The 24,596-nt window shown below is 35.6% G+C and overlaps 2 protein-coding genes across 3 annotated transcripts in view; one reads left to right on the top strand and one right to left on the bottom strand.

Annotated features, from left to right (window-relative positions):
• Positions 1-24,596, bottom strand: part of sl (small wing phospholipase C gamma 1) — a 269,208-nt gene that overhangs the window by 100,050 nt on the left and 144,562 nt on the right. The window lies entirely within an intron of this gene.
• LOC145690483 (uncharacterized) overlaps positions 1,819-24,596 on the top strand; it is a 34,767-nt gene continuing 11,989 nt past the window's right edge. For both annotated transcript variants that reach the window (XM_081765406.1, XM_081765404.1), the window contains exon 1: positions 1,819-1,972. In XM_081765406.1, the coding sequence (XP_081621532.1) occupies positions 1,955-1,972 (18 nt within the window). In that variant the 5' untranslated portion in view covers positions 1,819-1,954. The remainder of the gene's footprint in view (positions 1,973-24,596) is intronic.

Raw genomic sequence — 24,596 nt, 5'->3', positions numbered from 1 at the left:
TCGAGTAGGTATGACTGAGTGAGTGTCATGTTCTAAACCACACTCTCTATGTTGCATTCTTTTGAATTACGGCGCTCTGAAGTTTATTTTTCCCACGCTTTCGGCATCTTATATCGCCAAAACTATCCCTCACTGAGCAAAGTTCCAAAGGACTTTTTTTTTTTTTTTTGCTAATTTCAGTGTCGGGAATCAGCTCCTGAAGTTTGTTCAAATAGTTTCTTACCACCCTGTATATTACATATTAAGATACATTTGTAAACTATATATACACACATGTGTAGGTGAGTCCTTCCTCTCTTCTGCACATAATTCCCATTGAGATTCAGGCACTTGTCTATTTAGGGCGTTGGCAAACAAAAAAAAAAAAAAAAAAAAAAAAAATCAGGGCGTTGGCTATTTAGCACTTTCCTCATATTCTGCTTTACTTTTTCATCTATTTCGAAACGTTCATCTTACAATGTCAATTTTAATACAGGAAAAAGATGGAAATAACTCGGCGCTAAACTGAGACTAAATATGGAGAGTAGGACAGCTTGTTTCTTGTTTGCGTATTGAGTGAGGATGGGTGTTATCGTCAAGAAGAAGAGAAAGGGTCGCTTATGTCAAATTACGTTTCCCTGAAGAAGAGTTCAGGTTCGACATAAGCCACCTGGGTCTCCTGTCAACTGGTGATGAACAAAGAATAGTAAAGCAGAATGTGAGGAAAGGGCTAAATAGCCAGAGTCGTTTTCATCTTCTGCAAAGGATTTGGACAAATTGGTGTAACAGTGAGACAAATGCCTGAATCCCAATAGGGATTACATGGAGAGGTGTGAAAGGGCCCACCTACATATGTACGAATAGTTTACAAATGTAACTTTAATTTTTTTTTTTTTTTTTTTTTTTTTTTTTTTTTTTTTTTTTACAGCTTAGGGAAACATATATTGAACGACTCACGTATTAAATGTAATTTTGGGGTACTGGTGGCTCTAGTATTATATTGGCGATCACTAATTTTTTCTTCGTCTCTAAGTTTGGGAAAACCAAATATTATAAATCGGAAAAGCATATATATTACACCTTCTCATGAATATACAGTTAGCATTTTCGCATTTGGTGAAGGGAGAACCGAGTTCAATTCTAATGAAAGTTCTATCCTACATCAAACTAAGTTAACGTCTCAAATTTTTTTTTTTTTCTTTAGAAGCCACTATTGAAAACGAAAGTTGTGATAATCGTAGTTTTACTATTTTCTTCAGTTAATTTTTAAAACATTTTCTGTTGCTCTCCTCTGTTATTTACTGCAAAGATGTGTGATATTTTAAAGTACAAGTGGGAATAATGTTCGAATTAACCTTTCTCTACGTCAGCAACAAACAGCATAGAAACCAAGTCAAGCCATTAAGCCAAACCGGCTGATCTACAGGCCTAACAGGTGTTGTAAAATAAAATACCGAAACTACCATTAACATGCAAAGCATATTTTTCTGAATAGGGTAGATTGACCCCTTCGGCTTTCTTTAACTTCCCACGTGTGTATTGTAGAATCAAAATGTTAAGTAGATAAAACGAGGAATAAAGTATACTTTATGAAAGAAGATTCTTCTCCTATTTTTCCTTAAACATGTCAAAGATACTCAATGAAGATGATCATTTATCCACCGAATTATTTATTCCCTGTTTTATAACGAAGATGCTGTCATCGCTTATTTTTTAACCAGACTAATAAATTTAAACAAAATTACATACACGAAAAGGTAGGGTAAACATGTTCTTGTTTAGTACCCTCTCTTTCCCTCCACCTTGTTCAAGGGATGATTTGAATGCTTGGCAACGCCGGTTCTATCTCGTGTTTCTAACTGACTGACCCTGAAGCTTTCTACTTGCTGGAAGGCAAACGAGATACGATATATAAACCCTTGATCTTCTTCCCTTGTTGATTTCACCCCTTCTTCAGCAGCAAGTAGGACTCACCATGACTGCATTATTTCAGGTAGGTACAGAAAAAAAGTATTAGTCTAAAATACGAGGTCAGCTTATTTGCATACGAAAAGAAGTGCCTCTTTTACTTTTACACAAACATATCTAATACAGTATAATGAAAATTGTGTTCTTTATATTTTTAAATTTTACATTAAAAATTGCAATTTCATTGCATGATTTGCCATCGCTAATTTACACTGTAAACAATGACATCTCCTTTTATTCATGTCTATTTTCCGTAAACATCGAACTTTCAGTTGTGGTTTTCTTTTCGATTATTGTCACTTTAGCCCATAACACGGTTTTAACAGAAGCTTAGAATTTACGTTCAAGAGTTGACTGTAAAATTAATAGTACCGAGGCATTAAATTCATTTTTTAAAATGAGATTATAAGTATTATCTTTGCGTCACTGTTAGGAATGTGTGTGTCACAGCAGTATGCGTATTACGGACAAAAAGATGATAAACAATAAAAATGCAATCTGTTGAATTATTAATTATATTATTATTATTATTATTATTATTATTATTATTATTATTATTATTATTATTATTATTATTATTATTATTATTTTACATATACAGTAAACAATGAATACACGAACTGTTTCAACATATTCTAATTTGAGTTTAGCATTCCTTTCAGTAGCGTGGCTATACGAGACGTGGATCTACAGCTTAACATGGGGTCCGAACCACATGGGCTTCCAACAGGAATCGAAACCGCGTCTCCCACGCCAACTACCAATTATTTTTGGCAACGAACGAAATACTTTTTAGTGCCATAAAACTTAGTTTTTCTGATTTTCTCAAAAATACGAATGAGAAATTTCCCTCAAACATATTCTACTCAGCTCAACGCCATCTATCGAGTAATATATGACTCATATATGATTTGATACACTGTTTTTGGACACTATTATAGTTTGACCAAACTTCATAAACTGGTGGACCGCTTAACACTATTACGCACTATAAGTATCAATTTCGTCCAGTAGATGTCAACCGCTGGAGGATACCTGCCATGCCTGCTATCATCTAACAGCGAGATGTGTAACTTGCACTGCTTTCGTTTCAATAGTTGAAAATGAGATATGGATAGCTATCATTAATATCACCGTTACCCGTCAAGTCGTTAACAGATTGACTTCATTAACGAACACGGGCGAGATGATAACTCTAGCTATCTATTGTGAAAAAAGAATTTTACAAAATGACTTCCGTTCAAGAGTTATCGTGTGGAGTAACGGACATATTAACAACACAATGATATTGTAAATCTCACTTGAGTGATCCTAATAATAATTTTGTACTCTCTCTCATGTACTGTGGTCTTGCTAGTGTCATAATAAAAAACTTGATGAGGGTGTAGGCCTACTTCAGGATCAGTTTTGTATTAACAGGTGGTGTAGTTGTTGTACAGCATTTATTTTTGGATTCACAAAAAAAGTAGTTTTCCTCCACTTGCTCGAAAACTTCGCGTACGAGTCTAGACTTTTCATCTCATCTTGTCCAGCTCTATGAAATCGAATGATTGCAGTACGTCTCTCTTTGGACTTGAAGTGTGTGTGTGTGTGTGTTAAATGTGACCTAAACCGGATTTATAGTTTATCTTTTAAATGTACATTCTTTAGGCATTCTCGCAATCGGTGACTCTACCGAGCCGTACCTATCGTTATTACGTGACCTATCCTGTAATTGCGGGGCCGCGGTGGTTCAGTGGGAGGGCGTTCACCTCTGATGCTTAGGGTCCCTGGATCGATCCCAGCTCGGGCCAAGTGAATTTTGTTGTGGACAAACACCGTGTGCGTGGGTTTTCTCGGGATCCTCCCGTTTCCTCCCTTTTTCTTCATTCCACCATTTCATTCATTCTCATCATCAACGTCTCCCTTTAGCCTAGCCGCATATCCGTGGACTTTCTGCCGAGATTTCACTCCATTTCATTTTTCTATCCTGTAATTGCCGTTTGTTATGACTATAAATAATTTGATTCGTGTATTGGTATAATTTGCGATTGTACTCTGTCTTAAATTAAATAAATCAAGAAACAAATAAAAGGCACTTGAACAAAACCGTATAACTGAAAACACATGGAGAAGAACAGATCAAGAGAGTCAGAGCTCTCAAATTCTACAATATTATTAGCGTTTAACGGGAAAAAAAAATCTCCCATCATGATACAAGTACCAATCGATATATCTCATTAAGTGGAACAAAATCACATAAATGAAAGTAAAAGTTAATGCACACTCTAAAAATTAATGCTGTGCGACAACCACACTATCCATTAAGGTGAAACTGATACTGAAGTGTACCATCATCAAGTTCTTCATTTGACTTACAAGAAGACAGTAGTACATCGTATGTTAGTGTGATACAGTTCAACATTATCATTAACTCTTAAGCTTCAATTTCTGTTAAAGTGAAATCATGTCCAACGTCAATACTCAAATCATATGATAGATGACATACCGTTGAACAAAATGATGTGTGAGGTTAAATTGCCATGTATAGTTCTCAATATATATATATATATACGGCACTGAAAAGTATGTCATTGATTGCTAATATTAATTGGGAACTTTTATTTTGGTATGAAATATAGTCCGCTTATTTATTTATGTCCTCTACATGTAAAAAAAAAAAATGTTATTTAACAGATAGTATCTATTGTTATTTATGTTCTAACAGTAACACCATGTTCCTAACAATGACAGACAGTTCTGTCACATACATACTACTTATAAATTACTTGTGTCAGTTTCTCCGAAATTTCAGTTATTTGAAGGAATAATGGTGTAATTTATTACGGCATATACTCTTCACTGATAGTGATACATGTAACGTTACAACATTTTACAAGAAGGTAAAAGCACGAACTACAACTGTTTTTTGGATGAAAATCATTACATATTTCACAAATTATTTTATTGTACACTGTTTAATTAGCTAGTCATAAAAACACTATTAATTCAGAAATACTATTTACATGGCATGATCCTTGAAGGAAGGAAAAACAAAACGGTAGAATCCGAGTTTACTTTGTTTATTTATTTTATACAACCTTTCTGAAATGAGGGAAATAAGCCATCAATGCAATTAAGTATGATTTCTTAAAATATATTTTTATATAAAATATTTATTTACGTAATATGTGATTTTTTCGTCTTGTTACTTCAGTAGTGTCATCAGTTTCTTAGGTTTAATCATAGATCATGGGTGGTAGGCCACCTGTTGGAAGGATGCCATCGCAAATGAATTTCGATGGCTAAAGTGCGTGTTCCTCCCAGAAATAATGATAGGTATTAACCCTACTGATATATCATTTTTTTTAAATGAGAAAAACTTATTACTAAATTAAATAGGTCAAGATCTCTTATTTACCATATTTTTATGTTCGATCAGAATTCAAAAATCCTGACCTTTGAAGATCGAACACCAGAGCGCAAAATGCTTGAGGTTGGGAAGGATATTTCCCCACTTAATATTTTTGGAATAATGTGACACTATTGTCAGAAATGTGCATATTAATTACAGTAATTCATATGTAACATGTATTTCATATGTGACTCATTGTAAATTACTAATTAATGATATCCATAATCTCACTTTAATAATTATAAATGTTCCAACATGTGAACTCTCTATATCTCGAAATATTCTAGTGTGATGAATTTTTATTCTTCTTTCACTTTTCTGTCCCACTCTGTCCTTTCAACATACACATTTCAACTTTTAATTATGTTATAATCTGACACCCTGATGAACATTATCACCTGTAACCAACTTTTCGAGTGTAGCGCCTCATTGGATAAATGAGATTGTTCCGAACGCCCCGTCATCTTTACTTAATCTACCCATGCACAAAGCTGAACGTGAGATTTGGAAGAAGCAGTCCAAGAACAAGGAAAAGGCTTCAATCCTTAATATTAGCCTCAAAGAATGAATACTATACATAAGGAAATTTTGTTTCTATAATTTGTTTTGCATTAGCCATCTCTTCCATCAAACACCCACTAAATAGTTTATCATCCCTCTTTGTTCCAGCGCCCCCTCTGAAAACGAAAATGACGCAAGGGGGGCGTTAACACCCACGTTGAGAACCACTGACCTATAACATCAATCTCATTTAGTTCTTTGTTCAGAATACCATTCTGGTATTTGCGCGTAATGCTGGATAAATAACTTGTACGCGTGCGGACAGTAGAATTTTCCTAATTCTCTTCTTCTCTTGGAATGAGATCTTTACGTTAAACGTCCCACGCCAGGGTGCCATTTAAATTAACGGACGCGGATGATAAAAGCAAGAGAAAGTAATTACGTACAAACTGGAGAAATGAAAATGTGGGAGGTACTCTACCACAAACTCACACGGCCTGCATTTTAACCCGACTTTCCTCGCACTCGTATTGTGCACTATTACAGAACCACAATGCCTCTACCATGTGTAAGTAATACAACCAGAAAGTAACTATTGCAGGGCAACCACATAAAACTTTTTTTTTTAGTTCAATAGTTCCTAATCTGGTGATCGCGTCCCCAAGGGCGTGAACAGCTAGAAAGGGGAGCACAAGCTACTGATAAAAATGTACTACATTCTTAACCTTATAAATGTTATAACGAAAAGACATTAAATTAAATACTGTACAAAGACTAACTAGTGAATACGAACTGTTTTCATTAAGAACAAAGCTGGGAAAAAAATAGAGTAAAAATAACTGCACTACAATGGTATACAAAAGTATTGCTGGGAATAGAAATAAACTGGCATTATTATTATTATTATTATTATTATTATTATTATTATTATTATTATTGATGATGATGATGATTTGAGAATTCAATGCTGGATTGAAATTACAAAAGGTGTTAGATGAAAGAGCCTTAAGAAGGGGTGGGCGTGAAGTATGTATACTTCCTCTTCCTATTTTAATTATTAAATATACAGGGTGGCCCAAAAGTAGGTATACACCCCTCCATTGATCAAGTGTAACATTCTAGTTTATGGGTTTATTTGCTTCGGCTTCTTCCAAGCTTAAGATATAAGTAAAAAGACATTAAGAACAAATAGTACAGAAAGAAAGTTTACCTGATGGATAACAATAAGAAATTATATAAAATGCAATGAGCTGATCAGTACTGTACTATATGCCTACTTTTGGGCCACCCTATATATATATATATATATATATATATATATATATATATATATATATATATATATATATATATATATCCTCCGCTGAATAATTTGAAAACTTGATGTGAATTCAATCAGTTTGAAGCAAGTGTAATTACAATTATTTCTTAAATTGTTTTATCTAAACGTTTTATTTTCAAATGTCCATTCATCCTTATAAAATGATGTGAATAAAAAACGCAAAAAAAAAAAAAAACATGAAATGGAATCTTCAGTTTAACGTCCCACGTAAAAGTCTTCAAGGCTAAAGAAAACGAATGATTAACGAAAGTGAAATGATTAGGAAAAGATGTCGAGGACCTGTCATTTATTTCTGCTACCTAACTCATGGGGGTAATGTGTCACAGTGGTTCAGTGCTAGTGTTCATCTCTGATGAGGATCTTGGTTCTATCCCAGGACATGTGAGCTTCTGGTAGATATTATCGTGCCCGTGAGCTTTCTCGGCCTCTCCCATTTTTCTCACATTCTCATTCCACCAACCACTTCATAATCATTCACTATCATTGATCATTCATATACTTTATCCTACGTGGCATAACCGTAGGACGTAAAACTTTTTTAAAAAAATATGTTTTTTCTCTTGTAGGTGAGATATTGTGATGAACACTTTTTTTTCTGAGGTGGTTTTACATGATTTTGCATGTTAGATCGCTAACTGTACCAAATTCGTGTTTCGGAATGTTCGAGGCTCACGAGGTCAATCAGTCAATATAATATTCAAGAAATTTCGCCTCCTCACTTGAAGTATGTTCCTCTTCTTTTGACTATATTTTTCAAAAAAAATATACGTATATTATACAGTGTTTCAAAAATGAATATCGGGGGTTTTAAGCCTTTGCAGTATTTATTACATTTAACGAACAATTATAAATAATATATCAAATGAAAAAGCTTTTCAAACCGTTTTCGCTACAAATGTTCAATGTAAGAACTGTTCGTCACACGGCATTAGAGATGCAAGGGCTCGGAAAAAAACCGGCTTTTTTGGGAAAAAACTCGGTTTTTTCTGCTTTACTTTTTTGCTTCGGAAATTTTGGGCTTTTTTCAAAATACTGCTTTAAATTGATAAAACAGACTTTGTATCGCTTCTCTATAACACAAAAAATCATTTAATTAGTGGTTGATGCTGATAATAATATAAAACATCGAAAATAAACTATGAATTTCGAAAAAATATTTCAAACAATTTTTCTTCAACACATTTACATTATGAATTCCACAGGATTAACCAATGTATATAATAAGAATTTTTTAACCTCCTATATACAAAAGTAAGCAGAGTTGGCAAGAACCGTGGTTGTTTTTGAAAATGCCAAAAACCCGTTTTTGGGGGGATGTTTAAACCAGGCTTTTTTGGTTTAAACCAGGCTTTTTTGACTTAATTTTTTGCTTTATGTATTTATATTACATATTCACAGAAATAGCCTGTTTGTTTCGCCTTGATGTTATTATACAACAGCGGGGTTATGCCGGAAAAACTCCCATAAGCTTAAAGAAGTGCGGTCAGTAAATTTCTTAAGTTGAGAATCTCCCGACCTAGCCATTGGGAAAATCCCGTCATTACTTGAAATGTAAGACAATAACGGGAAAATCCTGTTATTGCTTTGCATGTAAAATTTAAAGGTCAACGTACCATAATCAGTACGCTAAAACTGAGGTATTAAATTACAAATTTAGTACCGGTACGTAGATATCATTGAAAGTCCAATCCAAGCTAATGTTGGAAGCTACGTAGGCAATCGATAAATTTTGCCAATTTCTATCAATATTGGCTTCTTTATAAAATAACACGCATTCAGGCATGTAGAAATATACAATTTGGTTTGTTTTGTATATTTAGGCTTAACATCCTTACGAAATACCGAGGTTATCAAGGAGAAGACTTTCGCTTAAACTGACATCCGAACCGCTACTTGGGTTACGCATGAAAGAAGGATTGTGGTTCGACCGAGAATTGAACATGGGACACCTTGATTAAAAGGAGAAAGGGAAATAAAACTATTGCAGGTAGTTTGATATCTGGAAACGTTACCATGAAGTTCACACGATTCGCATTTTTCATTCTTTTTATTTTTGTGGTTTAAACCAGTTATTAAAAAAAAAAAAAAAGTTGGTGTAAATCAGCCAACCCTAAAAGTAAACACTTCTTTTTAAAGAATACACAAATAACTAGCAAAATAGTATGTAGTATTTTTACTTCAAAATATTCCATACCCTCTTTTTGAAACAAAATAAAATTAAAATAAAACATAAGAGAAATACTTAGATTTATATGATACACTTAAAGGCTGCACATCTAGAGCTTTTGGTTCTGTATATTCTTGAAATTCTACAGTTAAGTTTTATAGAACCACCATCACAGTTTATCCAATCCTCAAGTTTTCTGAATTTTTAACAAGAGGGATTCATATCATTACGGAACTCCCCCCCCCCCCAAAAAAAAAGACTACGGAATATATTTAAGTTAAGCTAAATACAACTGCACAACAAACATGACTGAGTGATTAGCTTTTGTGCTTCTATCGGGAAGTCCGGGATTCAACCAGCATTCGACCATTCTGACAAAGCTTTTCTTCATTCCATCTGTGAATGTAGAAATAGTGCGTGTACTGTGAGTTGGGCGACTTCCTTTTTTATTGTTTTTAAATCGTTATTATTACTAATTACCAGCAGTGACAGTTTTGCGAAGGTTAGGGGGGCGGTCTTTCGGACTGAAGCCCGTTCCCCAAAGTTACGGAATGTCTGCAACAAACGAAATATCTATTATTTATGCCTTTACTCATAAACTTTAAGCTCCCGTCAAATAAAAATTACGAATGTTTTAAAAAAACTAAACATTAGTAAGAAACCCTTCCCAAAATACTTTTCTAAATCCGCCACTGATTCTCAGTATAAAATGATTTTTAAAGTTGTATCCGGAAGATTATTGCTAAACATATAAACGAAACGAAATATTAGTTATGCCTGTACTCATAAACTTCAAGCACTTCCCAAATAAAATTAGGACTTTTTAGGAAACGAAACAATCAGAAAAAACCCTCCTAAAGTACTTTTCTAAATCCGCTACTGATTATTTGTATAAATTGGTATTCAAGGTTGTGTCCGGAAAATTATTGCTAAATCACTTCACAGCTACAGTATAACAGAAATGTGGAAGTACGGTTTGATGGATATATTGAAAAACGTACGCTTTGACGGATAAATAGAAAAACGGGCAAGTTTAACTTTTGCGCTAGAAGCTAGAGTACTAAAAGCTCTTAGAAATGAAACACGGATGACAAACTAGAGAAGAAAAAAGATGTCGATAACTCAAAAGTTAAAATAAAGTTAAATAGCCTCTAAAATTACCCTCAAATACTACATTCTTCATGTTAGCTTTAATTCGTAAAACATGTGCTCCATCCATCTTGATGGTGAATTTCAGAGCGAAATATCACATTCAGGTCATGGAATTTTTATCTAACTATAGAATATACTATAAGAAAGCTATTTAGATAGAAAAATCATGAAGTTGAAAAAAGCCAAAATTTCCAAAATTCTCGTTTTTTTTTTCAAAAAAGCCGGCTTTTTATGTGAAAAAAACCATCGATTCAAAAAAACCGGCTTTTTTGCATCTCTACACGGCATACATCGAGTCAATAGACGAGTTCTTCCCAAACTTTGATCACTGTGTTTGGAGTAATTGTTGCAACAACCGCTTCAACCCTCTTTCTTAACTTCCTCAATCTCTTAAAATTCTCCACACAGACGTCACTGGAATTGCTAATTCATGACTAGTCTTCCGAATTGATTTCTTGAAGCTACGCGTGAAAAGACTCTCTTACTCGTTCAACACGTTCTTCACTCACTCTTGATCATCTTGTACTCTTCCCTTTGCACAGACGGTCGGTGTTTTCAAACTGATGATACCATCTACGCATGTTATTATCACTTTGGTGGGTTGTAACTGAACTTAATACGGAAACCACGTTGCATTGTAACTACAGATTTTGTGTTTTACATTTTGCAAAAACCGAAAGCTTTCTGCTCACTAGTCGTCATCTTTGCTACTAACGCCTTTTAACAACAGACAGAGGAAACAATACAAAATTGCTTGAGTTGCTCTTCCATTTGCATGTATTATTTATAATTGTAATTCAATTGTAATAAATACTACGACGCCTTAAAATCCTAATATTCATTTTGAAACACCCTGTACATAATTCAAAGAAAAAAATAGTAAAAATATTCCAAGTGAAGACCGCAATTTCTTGAAACAACAAAAACTACAGTTCATTAATTGTCGTATTTCTCCATCTTCCTCTTGGACCTCCCACCATGCACATTTATCACATGACTACTGTAATTTTTACAATTTTCGAAAATGCACAAACAGTGATAGGAGATATGTATTTAGATATAAAGGAACGACGAACTAGCTGAAGACCTAGCCGTATTAAAGATGATACTGGAGTCGGAATCCTCCAACGGAAATTCTCAAGTAGAATAAATACATTTAAAGATTCCCTAATAGATATTATTTTTAAATGTATTTATTCTACTTGAGAATTTCTCAATCCTCAATCTCTTATTATTTTTAAAGCCAATCTCATCTAACCAAATTGTTTACTGCGTTCTAGTTGTCCGCATCTCAAAACTTTCCTAGTGTTCCTCGTACTAATGCAAGTAAATAATTATATATATATATATATATACAGGGTAGCCCAAAAGTAGGTATACACCCCTACATTGATCAAGTATTACATTCTAGCTTATAGGTTTATTTGCTTGGCTGGATGGCATATCATCAGTTTCGAGCTTAAGATATAAGTAAAAAGACATTAAGAGTAAATAATAAAGAACCAAGTTTACCTGATGGATAACAATAAGAAACGATATAAAAAGCAATGAGTTGATGGTATACCTACTTTTGGGCCACCCTGTATATATATAACTCAATTTCGGCCAAAAAGTGACTTGGCACAGTTTAGCCAAGCCTTTCAGCCCCAGAAATAATCCTATTTTCTCTTACCTCTTCTACATTTACGAGCCAAAATATAATACTACATGCTAGAACACTACAGTTGTAAGTTTCCAAGCAGCCCAATATCAAATGGATATTAGCTGTCAAATGGATATTCATACAGACACATGGTTCTGGTTCGATCCATGGAGAGAGATACTACCCACAATTTTTGTAGAGGTAGTTGATAAATACTTCAAATTATATGCCCGTAGCAAAACTATCTCAATAAAATTTGTTGCGGAAATACCACGGGATTCTGAAACATGGATATTTGCATAGGGCACATACTAATTCTTAAGTGAAGTCTTGACTCGATTACGGTATGTCCCATAGTATTGAAACTACGGACTTTAAAGTTCATTTTATCAAGTTTTTGGTAGCCTATAACTCCGAAAGGAAGCATTTGTGCACCCAGATTGGTCTATACTTTTTGCTTTATCTTGGTGTCAAGAATCACCTCCCAAACGTTGTCGGTGTGTTTTTTGAAACACCCTATATATATTAAATGAGTACTTAAATGGACTTGTCAGCATTCATGCAAAAAAAAAAAAAGTATTCTTCCTTGTGCTTCGTCTCCATCTTTCATTCACTAACTGTAATTCAGGTCATACATGATTATGAAAATTTACTTTGTGAAGAAGATACGTTAAAAAAGACAAAGAACGCACGGTTTGAGTACCGGAAAAACATGCATTTCAACGGATCATATCAGAGTACAAGTGTTACGTATTTTATTCTTTTAAAAAATCGATCTTGGTTAACAAGCTTCTTTTGAAGCTTGATATTAATATACAATTTCATTCGAACTTAATTATAATACGAACATTTTTGAATGAAGCTAGAATTAAGCGTACATTAAAAAGCTACTAAATTAATGTCCCGTATTTATACTCTTCAGAATAAAAAAGACAGACGATTAATGAAAGTGAATGTTTATGAAAGAATTGATAGAATGACAATGTGGGAGCAAATGGAAGAACTTACATGGCTGGGATCGAACCAGGGACATTTGCTCTTGCGGTGAGCACTCTACTACTAAACCACCGTTCTGAAATTTCAAATGAAAGAAGGGAAATTTTATTATTATCGAGTGTTTCTTTTAAGCTGCAGGACGATAACCACAAATATGAAGTGTATAATTCATATGAATACCTAATTTAGTTGGAAAACCTGAAAACTTTTCCGCAAAGTGAAGGAAGAGAATTGAATTAGCATATGATATTTCTTTTGAAAATGAAAAAATGAAACATTTCCGTTTAACGTCCCACGATTATGTCCTTTAGGCTAAGGGAGACGGATGATTAAAGCAAGTGGGTAATAATGGAAGAATTGGTGGAATGACAATGTGGAAGGAAACGAGCATACCCGAGAAAGAACATAGACACGACGTTGTCCACCACAAACTTACTTGACTGGGGGAACGAATCAGGAACCCCACGCACAAGAGTTAAGCGATCTACCACTGAACCACCGTGCCCCCTGTCAGTATGTAAAAGAGAAATCATTATATACAACTTATATATACAGTACGCACGTGTAGACATATACAGGCCGCTAGCCAGCCCAAAAATGTTGAGGGGGGTCCGGCTGAAGTTAGGGGGAGCCGATTCAACCATATTATAGTTCATTTGCAAGCCTACCGTGAAAATTTTAGGGGGACTAGCAAAAATTTAGGGGGGTAGACCCCCCTGGATACGGGCCTGGATATATAGCCGTACTTCTGAATAGCATTGCACTTTTCGTCTTGTCTTGTCTTGACTCTCGAAGAATTTTTTCTCGTCTTGATTCTCGAGATTTTTTTTTTCGTCTCGTTTTGTAAATTTATGTAGAAAATGTACACCCTGATTTTTTTTAACAATTTCATCTAGAAGTTCATCAGATTCCTTTCGCGTCTTCAGATGTCCATAAAGGGCGTGATACAACATTTAAACTATATGTATTACTGGGGTATATTGTATAATGACTTGTGTATCTTTAAATGTTGATAAAATGTTCTGTGTGTTCGAACAATCACATTATCAATTTAATATTATGAACCATGTAACGTCGTCTCGTCTCGAATTTACAAATGCTCTTATCGTCACGTTTTCGAGACGAGACATTTCTCGTTTCATGGGCATCATTGCTTCCGAACAGCATGTATCTAAGGAGGGAATTAACTACTACAACTGTTCATTTTATTTTTAAAACTTTGTAAATACATTTATAATTTCTGATGTATATTCCTTCCTAATATAATACATACAAGCTGAGTACAACACATCAGTCGTTTTCATCAAAACTAAACTCGGAGCATTAAAATACTACATTACATATAGAAATGTGTGGTAACCATCATCTTGCACATCCAGGAATGTAGCCACGCGCTCCAAACGATTTTGATTTTATTTTTAACTTAGCATCCCCTGCAACAGCGACGCTATAGGAGATTAGGGACCTACAACTTTATGTGGGACCCGAATCACGTGAGCTACCGCCGGGAATCGAACCCGGATCTGTTACGCAAAAGGCATGTATACTAACTGCTTAGTCACGAGGGATCTCGCGAGCTTTTAGTGATTTCTGCCTTTTCCTAAATTGTGTTCGTCCGTTATATACCTGTTCAATACATAAACATATAAAGAATGTTCATAATGTAAAAGAGAAAAAATTAAAGAACACTAGGGTTGGAAAAAGTCTGGGAAATTGCTCTAGGCGTTACAGACCTATGCTGGAACATACATACACAGAGAGAACACCCGAGATTTTATATATATATATATATATATATATATATATATATATATATATATATATATATATATATATATATATATATATATATATATATATATATAATACACATACAAGCTGTGAATTCCCGGGCCAGCTGAAATACAAGTTCTTGACAAAACTTGCACTTACATGTCATCGGAATGGTCACCAATCAATTAATGACCGCGAAAACTATGGATTCGACAATACTCTGTCATTTGTTTTAAACATTTTATTTTCACCCCCTCTCGCTCTTATGCCGGTGGAAGATGCACTTGAATCTAAACGGAATTAGAAGTGTCACTGTTCATTTCAGCGACCTCGAAAACTACGGATTCTTAACTAATATCAATCGTTCTCTATTATTTTTAAATGTCACTCCCTTTCATACCTTATCCTAGGGCGTGATAAAGGTGTCTTACCACCACTAAGGGCTGAACTTGAATTGTAATAGCATTGGGAGAGTCACTATAGATTTCAACCACCCCAAAAATGATTTCTATACAAATTTCAGCAGTTTTCGATTATTTTTACGTCACTACACTAGCTTAAGCCTGTTCTTCGACGGGAAGAAAGGATTTGTGGAAAGTTGATACGATCGCAAGATACAAACTTTTTCGCATACATTTTGGCTACCGCTCCCTCCTTTGAATACCATTTTAAACAAACTATCATCATTAAAACCTACGTTAGATCTCTGAAATGTCCGTTCTTCCCATAGGTAGAATAGTTTTGTGGAAACTTTTAGAAGCCTCTTTCTCCCCTTAGAATACAAATTTTAATGAAAGTGTAATGATAACAACTCATAATATGATATTCTATATTAAGCATAAATTTTGAACTCTCCCTACCCCCTTAGAATAAAGATTTTAATCAAAGTGACATGACTAATTTCCAGCTTGAGGCACGTACTATACTCCGAAAGTAGTTTCAAACGGGTCCACCGTTTCTCCGACGCCGGAAACTATGGATTCGTCACTGATCTAGGTAATTTTGGACATTTTATTTTTCTCTCCTACTCACCCGATGGAGGCTGAATGTTGACTTAAACTAGCGTGACAAGACGTACTGATTTTCGCAGTACAGTACTGTTTTTCAAAGAGTGTCCAGCGTGTTGAAAGGACATCTAGAAAACTGAGAAATGTCCTTTTTCAAAATGTCTGCGAAATGTCCTGAGTTAACTTATTTGCAATATCTTAATTAACGTTTCATTCTTCATTCAGAACATTTTGAATCACAGGCATTCTTTTCCTGAATGATGAACCGCTTTACTTTTAACACTCATCAAAAGATTAGAGAAAGAGAACAATCAACAAACTATTGTTTTGCAATATATTGTTTCTACTGAGAAGGGCTTGTTGAGATATCGGCTTGTTGACAGAAATTTTAGTTTTCTTATAACCGTTAAAGGAGTTTGCGCTGTAAAATATACGTGGTGAATTGTCAGAAACATTGCAAAGAAAATATTAAACAATTTAATATAGCTTCAAAACAAAATACACATTAAAATAAGATAAATAAATATTGCGGAGTGAGACTCCGCGCGCGTGCCTTGATGTTACGATTGATCACGCGTGCTATGGAGGGTTAAAATAATACCACGCTACGAAAATCGATAAAATAAATATATATTTAGCCCAACACAAAGTTTTACTGTACGTCCATAAAAATAAACCACTTTGTCATTCATCAAAGCATTTGGAGTTGTGTTGAATTGCTGGAATACTTTTGTTCAGTACTTTTCAACAAAAATGAATTATTAATTTAAGGTTAACGTTAAATGAAATAAGGACATGTGTATTGTTGACGCAGTAGGCTATCATATACTATTATACTTGTGTCCTATTTTTCGCCTCATCTCAGTGACCCTGAAAACTATGGATTCGACGCTAATAGCAGTCGTTTTACACGTTCTGCTTCCCATTCCGCTAGGAGTAACAGCGATGTCTTATCTTTTTTTTTTTTTTTTGTAAATTATACAAGGTCTGTATTTTAAGTAACGAAAATAAATTATGAAAACAAAATTTATTACAGATATCGCTACAAAAAAACCTCTAGTAGTCTTCAAAGTATACTCCTTGACGTCAACACACTTCTGCACGCCAGTTTTCCATGTTGCACACGGTCCCTAAAAGTCAACAACTGGAACAGCCTTCAGAGCACGCGTTCAAGCCGCTTTGACAGCATATAGGGTTACGCTGGTGGTGTCCTTCGAGGCTTTGTTTATTCTGGGAAGAGGAAAATGTCTGCAGGGGCAAGGTCGGGCTGTAGTTAAGCTGAGGAATCGTTGTGATGAGTTTACGGCAGGTACTCTGTAACCACGAAGCAGGTGTGACATGACGCATTGTCATGACGGAGCTTCCAATCGGCAGCAATTTCTGGTCGCACTCGGCTAACCCGTCTCTTCAATCGTTTTAACACTTCCACTTCTTTCTCCAGAAGGCTCCATTGACTGTCTGTCTTTCGGCACAAATTCCGAGCGGACCACACTTTTCTTCTCGAAAAACACAATCAGTAATACTTTGATTCTGGACTTGGACATGTGAGCTTTTTTAAATTAAGGCGACTGCAGAGTATGCCATTCGGTGCTCTGCCGTTTTGTTTCGGAGTCGTACTTGAAGATCCAACTTTCATTTTCGGTAATGACATTGTCCAAAAACTGAGGGTTTTCTTGAACGCGTTCCAAAAGATCTTTCGAAACGGCCTCACGGTTCTGCATTTGCTCATTCATCAAAACTTTGGGGACGAGCTTGGCGCAAATTTTCCTCATCCCAAGATCTTCGGTGATACTTTTGTGAATAACCATTTTATCGATTCCTAGCGTATCCGCAATAAAACGAATACTTAAACACCGGTACGAATTCAGCAAATCTCACACACGTTGTTCGTTGTCTCCGGTTCTTCAGTTTGACGGCCAGCCAGCGCAGGGTTCGTCCTCCACGCTCTCCCGGCCTTGTTTGAACATTTTTTGCTACCTAAAAACTTGAGCTTGTCATACACTTCCACTGCCGTACGCTTGATGAAATCATCTCCAGCGTTGATGCACCAGATTTTCCAAGGCGAACACAAAATTTGATTGCGTAACGCCGTTCAATGAGTTGCTGCATTTTGCTCTTGCACACACTTCCTTGCAGACGTCCACGCCGCGCGTGATCATGCCTCGACGGAAGCGAGCAGGCAACTACCGCTTGGAGTGCTTTCTAGGTCACCCCCCCCCCCTTCCGACTCCAACCGGTCCCAGCGTGCTCTGACGCACAGTCGCGTCAGGACAAAAATATTCTCATTATTTAAAGTACAGACTCTGTAAGTAATATGTGTACCAGGTTTGGTTAAAATTACTCCACGTGTTCTAGAATTATGGTGAAACATACACATACTTCTTTAAAAGAACAATTTATACACCAAATTTTATCGAAGTTGATAGGATCATGAGCTATCCCATTTTCTGCATAATTTTTTAACACCCTGCTCCTGCTGAGAATGCGTTTTGTAAAAAACGAAGTTAGATCACACATTCCTTCAACTTAGCATACTCATTTCAATGGATGTGTAATGATAAAAATCCGCGAGATATTTTATTTGGAGCATAAATTATAAATCGCCTTTCCCCCTTAGGATACGGTCTTAAAGTGAAATGATAAAAACCTAGCTCGATTTTGGTAATGTTCCAAAAGTAACTTCGAACGGGTCAGATGTTTTCCCAATCCTGAAAACTATGAATTCGACACTAATCTTGGTAATTTTGGATATTTTACTTTTCACTCCAAGGGCTCATGGGGCTTGAACTTGGACTTAGGCTTGTGTGTGTCACTATGCAATTACAGCAACCCTGAAAACTATGGATTCGACAACAATGTCGGTCGTTTCGGATTATTTTTACATCCCTTCTCATCTCTAGGAGTAGTAGGGGTGTCCTACCCCCACATTATTTTTCTCTAAATGTGCGTACCATGTTTGGCTGAACTCCAGGCGTTCCAGAGTTATGTTGGAACATACATATTATATCTATCTATCTATATATATATATATATATATATATATATATATATATATATATATATAATTTGGAAAAACTAATTGAAAATTTAAACGGATTAAAAGTTAATATGAGAAAAAATAATAGTTAAAAATTAACTTCCAAAAATTAATCAATTAGAATTGAAAATTGTAATTTTCACTATCATGCAATGAGAATTATCTTGAGTAGGGAAAGTTAATGTAAAATTTAATGGATAAAATTACGGCAATGGGAAATTGATGATTATTTAAAATTACTGTTTTCAAACAAATCTCTCAAATAATAAAAACAAACTATAAAAGTAATAAAATTGAGGAAAAATGAAAATGATGTGCATATAATTTTTTTGTGTAATTGTCGATTCTAAAGAGAAAATATTTTAGATTTAATAAATAATGTAATATTAAAATGCAGTAAAAATGATGAGCATACCATATATAACATCAAAGTTATAGACAATACTATGTACACTCATGTCCAAAATTATTATCGCATGTCTATAAATATGTTGTTGTAGGAACATAATTTGATAAAAAAAATTCACCGGATATTTCTTATAATGTTAGTATGTGTATAATCAGCAAAGACATGTATGTGGCAAATTTCATGTCAAAAGAGCAGTAAAAAAGAACAATAAAACGAAAATAAAATGTTCTTGTCCGTTTAGCACCATTTTATTTTACTCATTCTAATTTTCGTATTTATAATTCCTTTCCTATGAAATTTACCACAAATATATATTTCTCGATTATACACCCAGTATCAGTATTAAAAGTACCCTGCAAAATCATTATCAAATTATATTCTTATAAGAAGACAACTATAGATATGCGACAATAATTTTGGACATGAGTGTACATAATAATTTTGAATAGTGATGATTACGTAGTTATAGAGTCTATAAGACATGATCCAACCTTCAAGACAAGTTGAGACTACTTTGCAAAAGGGGTTTGCATCAATCCACTTCTGAGGTGGAACTGTCCTTGAAGTTTTTGAAATAACCCACAAAGAATTTCTTTCAGAATATACATTTCACATGGTGCTCTAGGAAAAAATAATTTTTTAATCGTTACGGTTTTTTGAAAATATTATCAACTAGCATATATATCCGCTTCGCTGGTTTGAAATAAATAATTTAAATACACATTGATATTGCTCATTTTCGATCATTTTAATCTATGTTACCCCTGCTCATCTCCCAAGTGTCGGGGCTGAAAATGGATTTAAACAGCATCAGAAGTGTCCTTGTTCATCTCGGCGACTGCAAGAACTATAGATTCAACACTAATATCGGTCATTTTTGACCATATTTAAAGGGTCTTTCCTAGTGAGATAGTGAAATCGGCCATTGATCCAAATTGGGATGCTATTGATCTAAAAGGTTACCCTTGACCTCAAACTACCTCAAAAAAAAATTTGACCCCCTACCCCATCCCCTTACCGAATTATCGTATCATACATGCTCAAAATTCAATATTTTTAAATTTTGGTGTGGGTGATCCAAACATTTTGAAAGTTTCACAGATTGTAGATATTATCTAAATGTAAATGTGCATTTTTTTTAAACCATCGATGCGTATTTTCTTTATTTTTTGTGTGCTGAACATTTTTTAAAAATGTAGAAAAAATTACGGGGATACGTTTCTGATTTTTTGGTTTAAAAAAATTGTTATACACTTAGGTACAACATATATTTTTTTCGGGGCCTCAAAGTAATGGCAACTTTGTCAAAAAGAAATAAGACTGAAAAAAAAACATGTTTTTCAAACAGTTTTTCCACCATTTTAGGACCCTCAAGGTGAGGGCCCCTTTCAAACAATTCTTTACCAATGTTCACAATTTTCCTTTCTCTTGCGTCCCTTCCGCTTCTGTCGTTTTTCGGCTGCTTCGATTGTGTCTATTTCGGATAGAAACACCAAATATATCTCCGTAACAGTGCTTCCACTTCGACCGATTCTTGCACAACAAAGATACACATTCCTCGCATCGGCTTGTCGTATCTATCAGTGCTTGCTTCACTGGCCTCACACAGTGGCGCCCTCTACCGGTAGCGCTCTCTACCGCGAGCTGTATGTACCTTTCTTGTGCAAGAGTCGGTTGAAGTGAAAGCACTGTTGCGGAGATATATTTGGTGTTTCTATTCCGAAATGGATACAATCGAAGCAGCCGAAAAACGACAGAAGCGGAAGAGACGCAAGAGAGAGGAAAATTGTGAACTTTGGCAAAGAATTGTTTGAAAGGGGCCCTCACGTTGAGGGCCCTAAAATGGTGGGAAAACTGTGCGAAAAACACATTTGTTTTCAGTTTTATTTCTTTTTGACAATGTTGCCATCACTTTCAGGCCCCGAAAAAAAAAATGTTGTACCTAAGGGTATAACAAAATTTTTAACAAAAAAAAATACAGGGACATGTCCCCCCTCAATTTTTTTTTCTACATTTTTTTTAAATTTTCAACACGCAAAAAATAAAGAAAATAGGCATCGATAGTTTTGAAAAAATTGCACATTTACATCTAGATAGTATCTACAATCTGTGAAACTTTCAAAATTTTTGGGCCACCCCCACAAAAATTTTAAAAATATTCAATTTTGAGCATGTATGATACGATAATTCGGTAAGGAGAGGGGGTAGGGGGTCAATTTTTTTTTAGGTAGTTTTAGGTCAAGGGTAATCTTTTTGGGCAATAGCGACCCAATTTGGATCAAGGGCCGATTTCACTGTCTTACTAGGAAAGACCCTTTCTCTCCCCCTCCCCTACGTTGTATCGTCAACGTGAAAAGCCTAAAGTAATCCCTGCCCCTAAACTCACATATGTTGAAAATTTGATTGAGATCGGTCGGGTGGTCCAAGAGTGATGAAGTCACAAAAGCAGTCTTTTTTATTTTATTTTTTTTACATATATCTCCCCCTCCCCTACGTTGGCTCTCAAAGTGAAACGATAGAAAACACCCAAGGCCCGATCCTCATATATAAAAATTTGATCGAGATTGGTTGGGTTGTTCAAAAGTTATTAGGTTTTATCAGTTTTCATTTATACGTCCTCCTCCCCTCCCCCTTCCCGAGGATCTACCGTTAAAGTGAAATTACGTGGTGTGATTGGAAAGTTTAAAGACAGTTGGCAACAATGCTCAGGAGGAGTAGATATAATCGCCCATTAGCACGGAAGCGGTGGCTTGGTGTGTCCTTGAGACATGTTGAAACATGCATCGAGATATCTTGATTCAGTACGGCGTAGCAACCAGTTGAGTGCGGGCGTGTGGGTGTGTCTTGGCGGATTTTTAAGTGCGCAAAATGGATGAAAAATTGGAACGCGTTTGTGTGAAATTTTGTTTGAAACCTGGGAAATCTGCTTCGGAGACTTACGAGCTATTAAAAACAGCTTTTGAAGACAAATGTCTGAGCCGGTCAAACGTGTTTATCCGGTTTCACAGATTCAAAGATGGCCGCGAGTCAGTAGAGGATGACCCCCGGTCTGGCCGGCCTTCAACATCAAAAACTAACGAAAACATTGCGAAAGTTGGCAATTTAGTGTGCTCGAACCGTAGACTTACAATTAGGGAGATGGCTGAAGACCTGAATTTAAGTTTCTATGCGGTTAAGTCAATTTTACCTGATGATTTGAACCTGCGTCGAGTGTCCGCGAAATTCATTTTAAAAGTGTTGTCACACGAGCAGAAACAACAAAGACTTGAAATGTCCCAAGAACTGTTTAATCGAGCTGAAATTGACTCAGATTTCTTGAATAGGATAATAACAAAAAAATGAAATGAAATCTTTAAGTTTTACGTCCCACGGTTATGCCGGTTAGGCTAAAGGAGACGGTGATTATGAGAGATGAGTGAAATGGTGGAATGAAGAAAGTGGGAGGAAACGGGAGAACCCCGAGAAAACCCACGAGCACGGTGTTTGTCCACCACAAAGTTCACTTGGCGGAGGCTGGGATCGAACCCGGGACCCCAAGCACCAGAGGTGATCGCTCTACCACTGAGCCACCGCGCCCCCCAGGATAATAACAAGTGATGAATCATGGGTTTATGGGCGTGACCCAGAAACAAAGGCCCACTCTTCTCAGTGGAAGAGCCCCGACTCACCAAAACCCAAGAAAGCGCGACAAAGTCGGTCGAAAGTGAACACAATGTTTTTTTTTTTTTCGATTCTAAGGGCATCGTGTATCATGAATTTGCCCCTAGGTGCCAAGAGTCGACCAGGAATACTACAAAAGTGTCCTTCAGCGTCTGCGCGAAAATGTGTGTCGGAAAAGGTCTGCCCTCTGGAAAGGAAAAAATTGGATTCTCCACCACGACAATGCACCAGCGCATTGTGCGTTCTTGGTCCAGGACTTTTTGGCCAAATTCAACATTCTTGTGCTTCCGCAACCCCCGTATTCCCCAGATTTGGCCTCGGACGACTTCTACCTCTTTCCTAAATTAAAATTGTCATTAAAAGGGAATAGATTCGACGCAATTGAGAACATTCAAGCAAATACGGAGAGAGTGCTTCACACCATTACGGAAAAGTAATTTTCAGGAATGCTTCCAGAAGTGGAAAGACCGTTGGAATCGGTGTGATCATTTAGCAGGGGACTACCTTGATGAAAATCCATCACAATAGCCTGTAAGTACTGTCATTTATAAATTACAAGCCCAGTCTTACAACTTTCCAATCACACCTCGTACAAAAATGTTTCCAGATCCGAACCTATAGTTCAATAGTTATTAAGTTACAAAAATAGTCACGTTCAGTCTTATATAAATTGATTTTTTTATATCTCCCCTTTCTTCTCCTCCCCTATGTTGCTCCGTCAAATTTAAATCTTAAAAACGATCCCAGGCCTGAACCTCATCTATGTTGAAAATATGATCAAGATCGGTCGAGTGGTTCAGGAGTTATTAAGTTTTATTTATTTTTTTATACCCCGTCCCCCTCCCCACCAGTTCTACCATCAAAGTGAATAGCCTAAAACCAGCCCAGCCTCGAACCTCATCCATGTTACAAATTTGATCGAGATCGGTCGATCGGTTCAGGAGATTTAGAGTCACAAACATAGTGATTTTCAATTTCATATATATAGATTAGAAAGTAACTTCTGAAAAACTTAATCGATTACATTAAAAATTAACAAAAAGTTAATTAATTTCATCGTTAGTTTTTTTAACGGATTAAATACAAGTCTGATATAACCTTTTCCCATAAAACGATAATTTTGGAAAACGATGTGATACGGATCCGCTTATTTTAAATACGTGTAAATATCTTATATACAAAGTTTTCATCATCTTCAGTTGACCAGATTGTGAGATATTCAATTTTTCGTGTAAATTTTGATTCCTCGCTCCCCTACTCTCGCTAATGAGGTTTGAACTCTTAGACTTAAACGGCATCGAGAGCACCACTATTCATCTCAGCGACCCCAAAAACTATGGATTCGACAATAATACTGGTCATATTACATTATTTTTATATGTTTCCCTTCCATCCCGCTAGGGGTGTCGTAGTAGGTCTTACCCCACAGTATTTTTTCCAGATTATAAGTCATATGTGTACCAAGCTTAGTTGATATTACTCCATGTGTTCTAGAGGTATGGTGGGATATACACATACAATATTGCATATACAGGGTTTTTCAAAACAACACCGACAACGTTTGGGAGG

Source organism: Thermobia domestica, chromosome 7 (genome assembly GCF_964235325.1).
Source record: "Thermobia domestica chromosome 7, izTheDome1.hap1.1, whole genome shotgun sequence".
NCBI lineage: Eukaryota > Metazoa > Arthropoda > Insecta > Zygentoma > Lepismatidae > Thermobia > Thermobia domestica.
The sequence above is the reverse complement of the archived record's forward strand: the minus strand, read 5'-3'. Positions and strand labels throughout refer to the sequence as shown.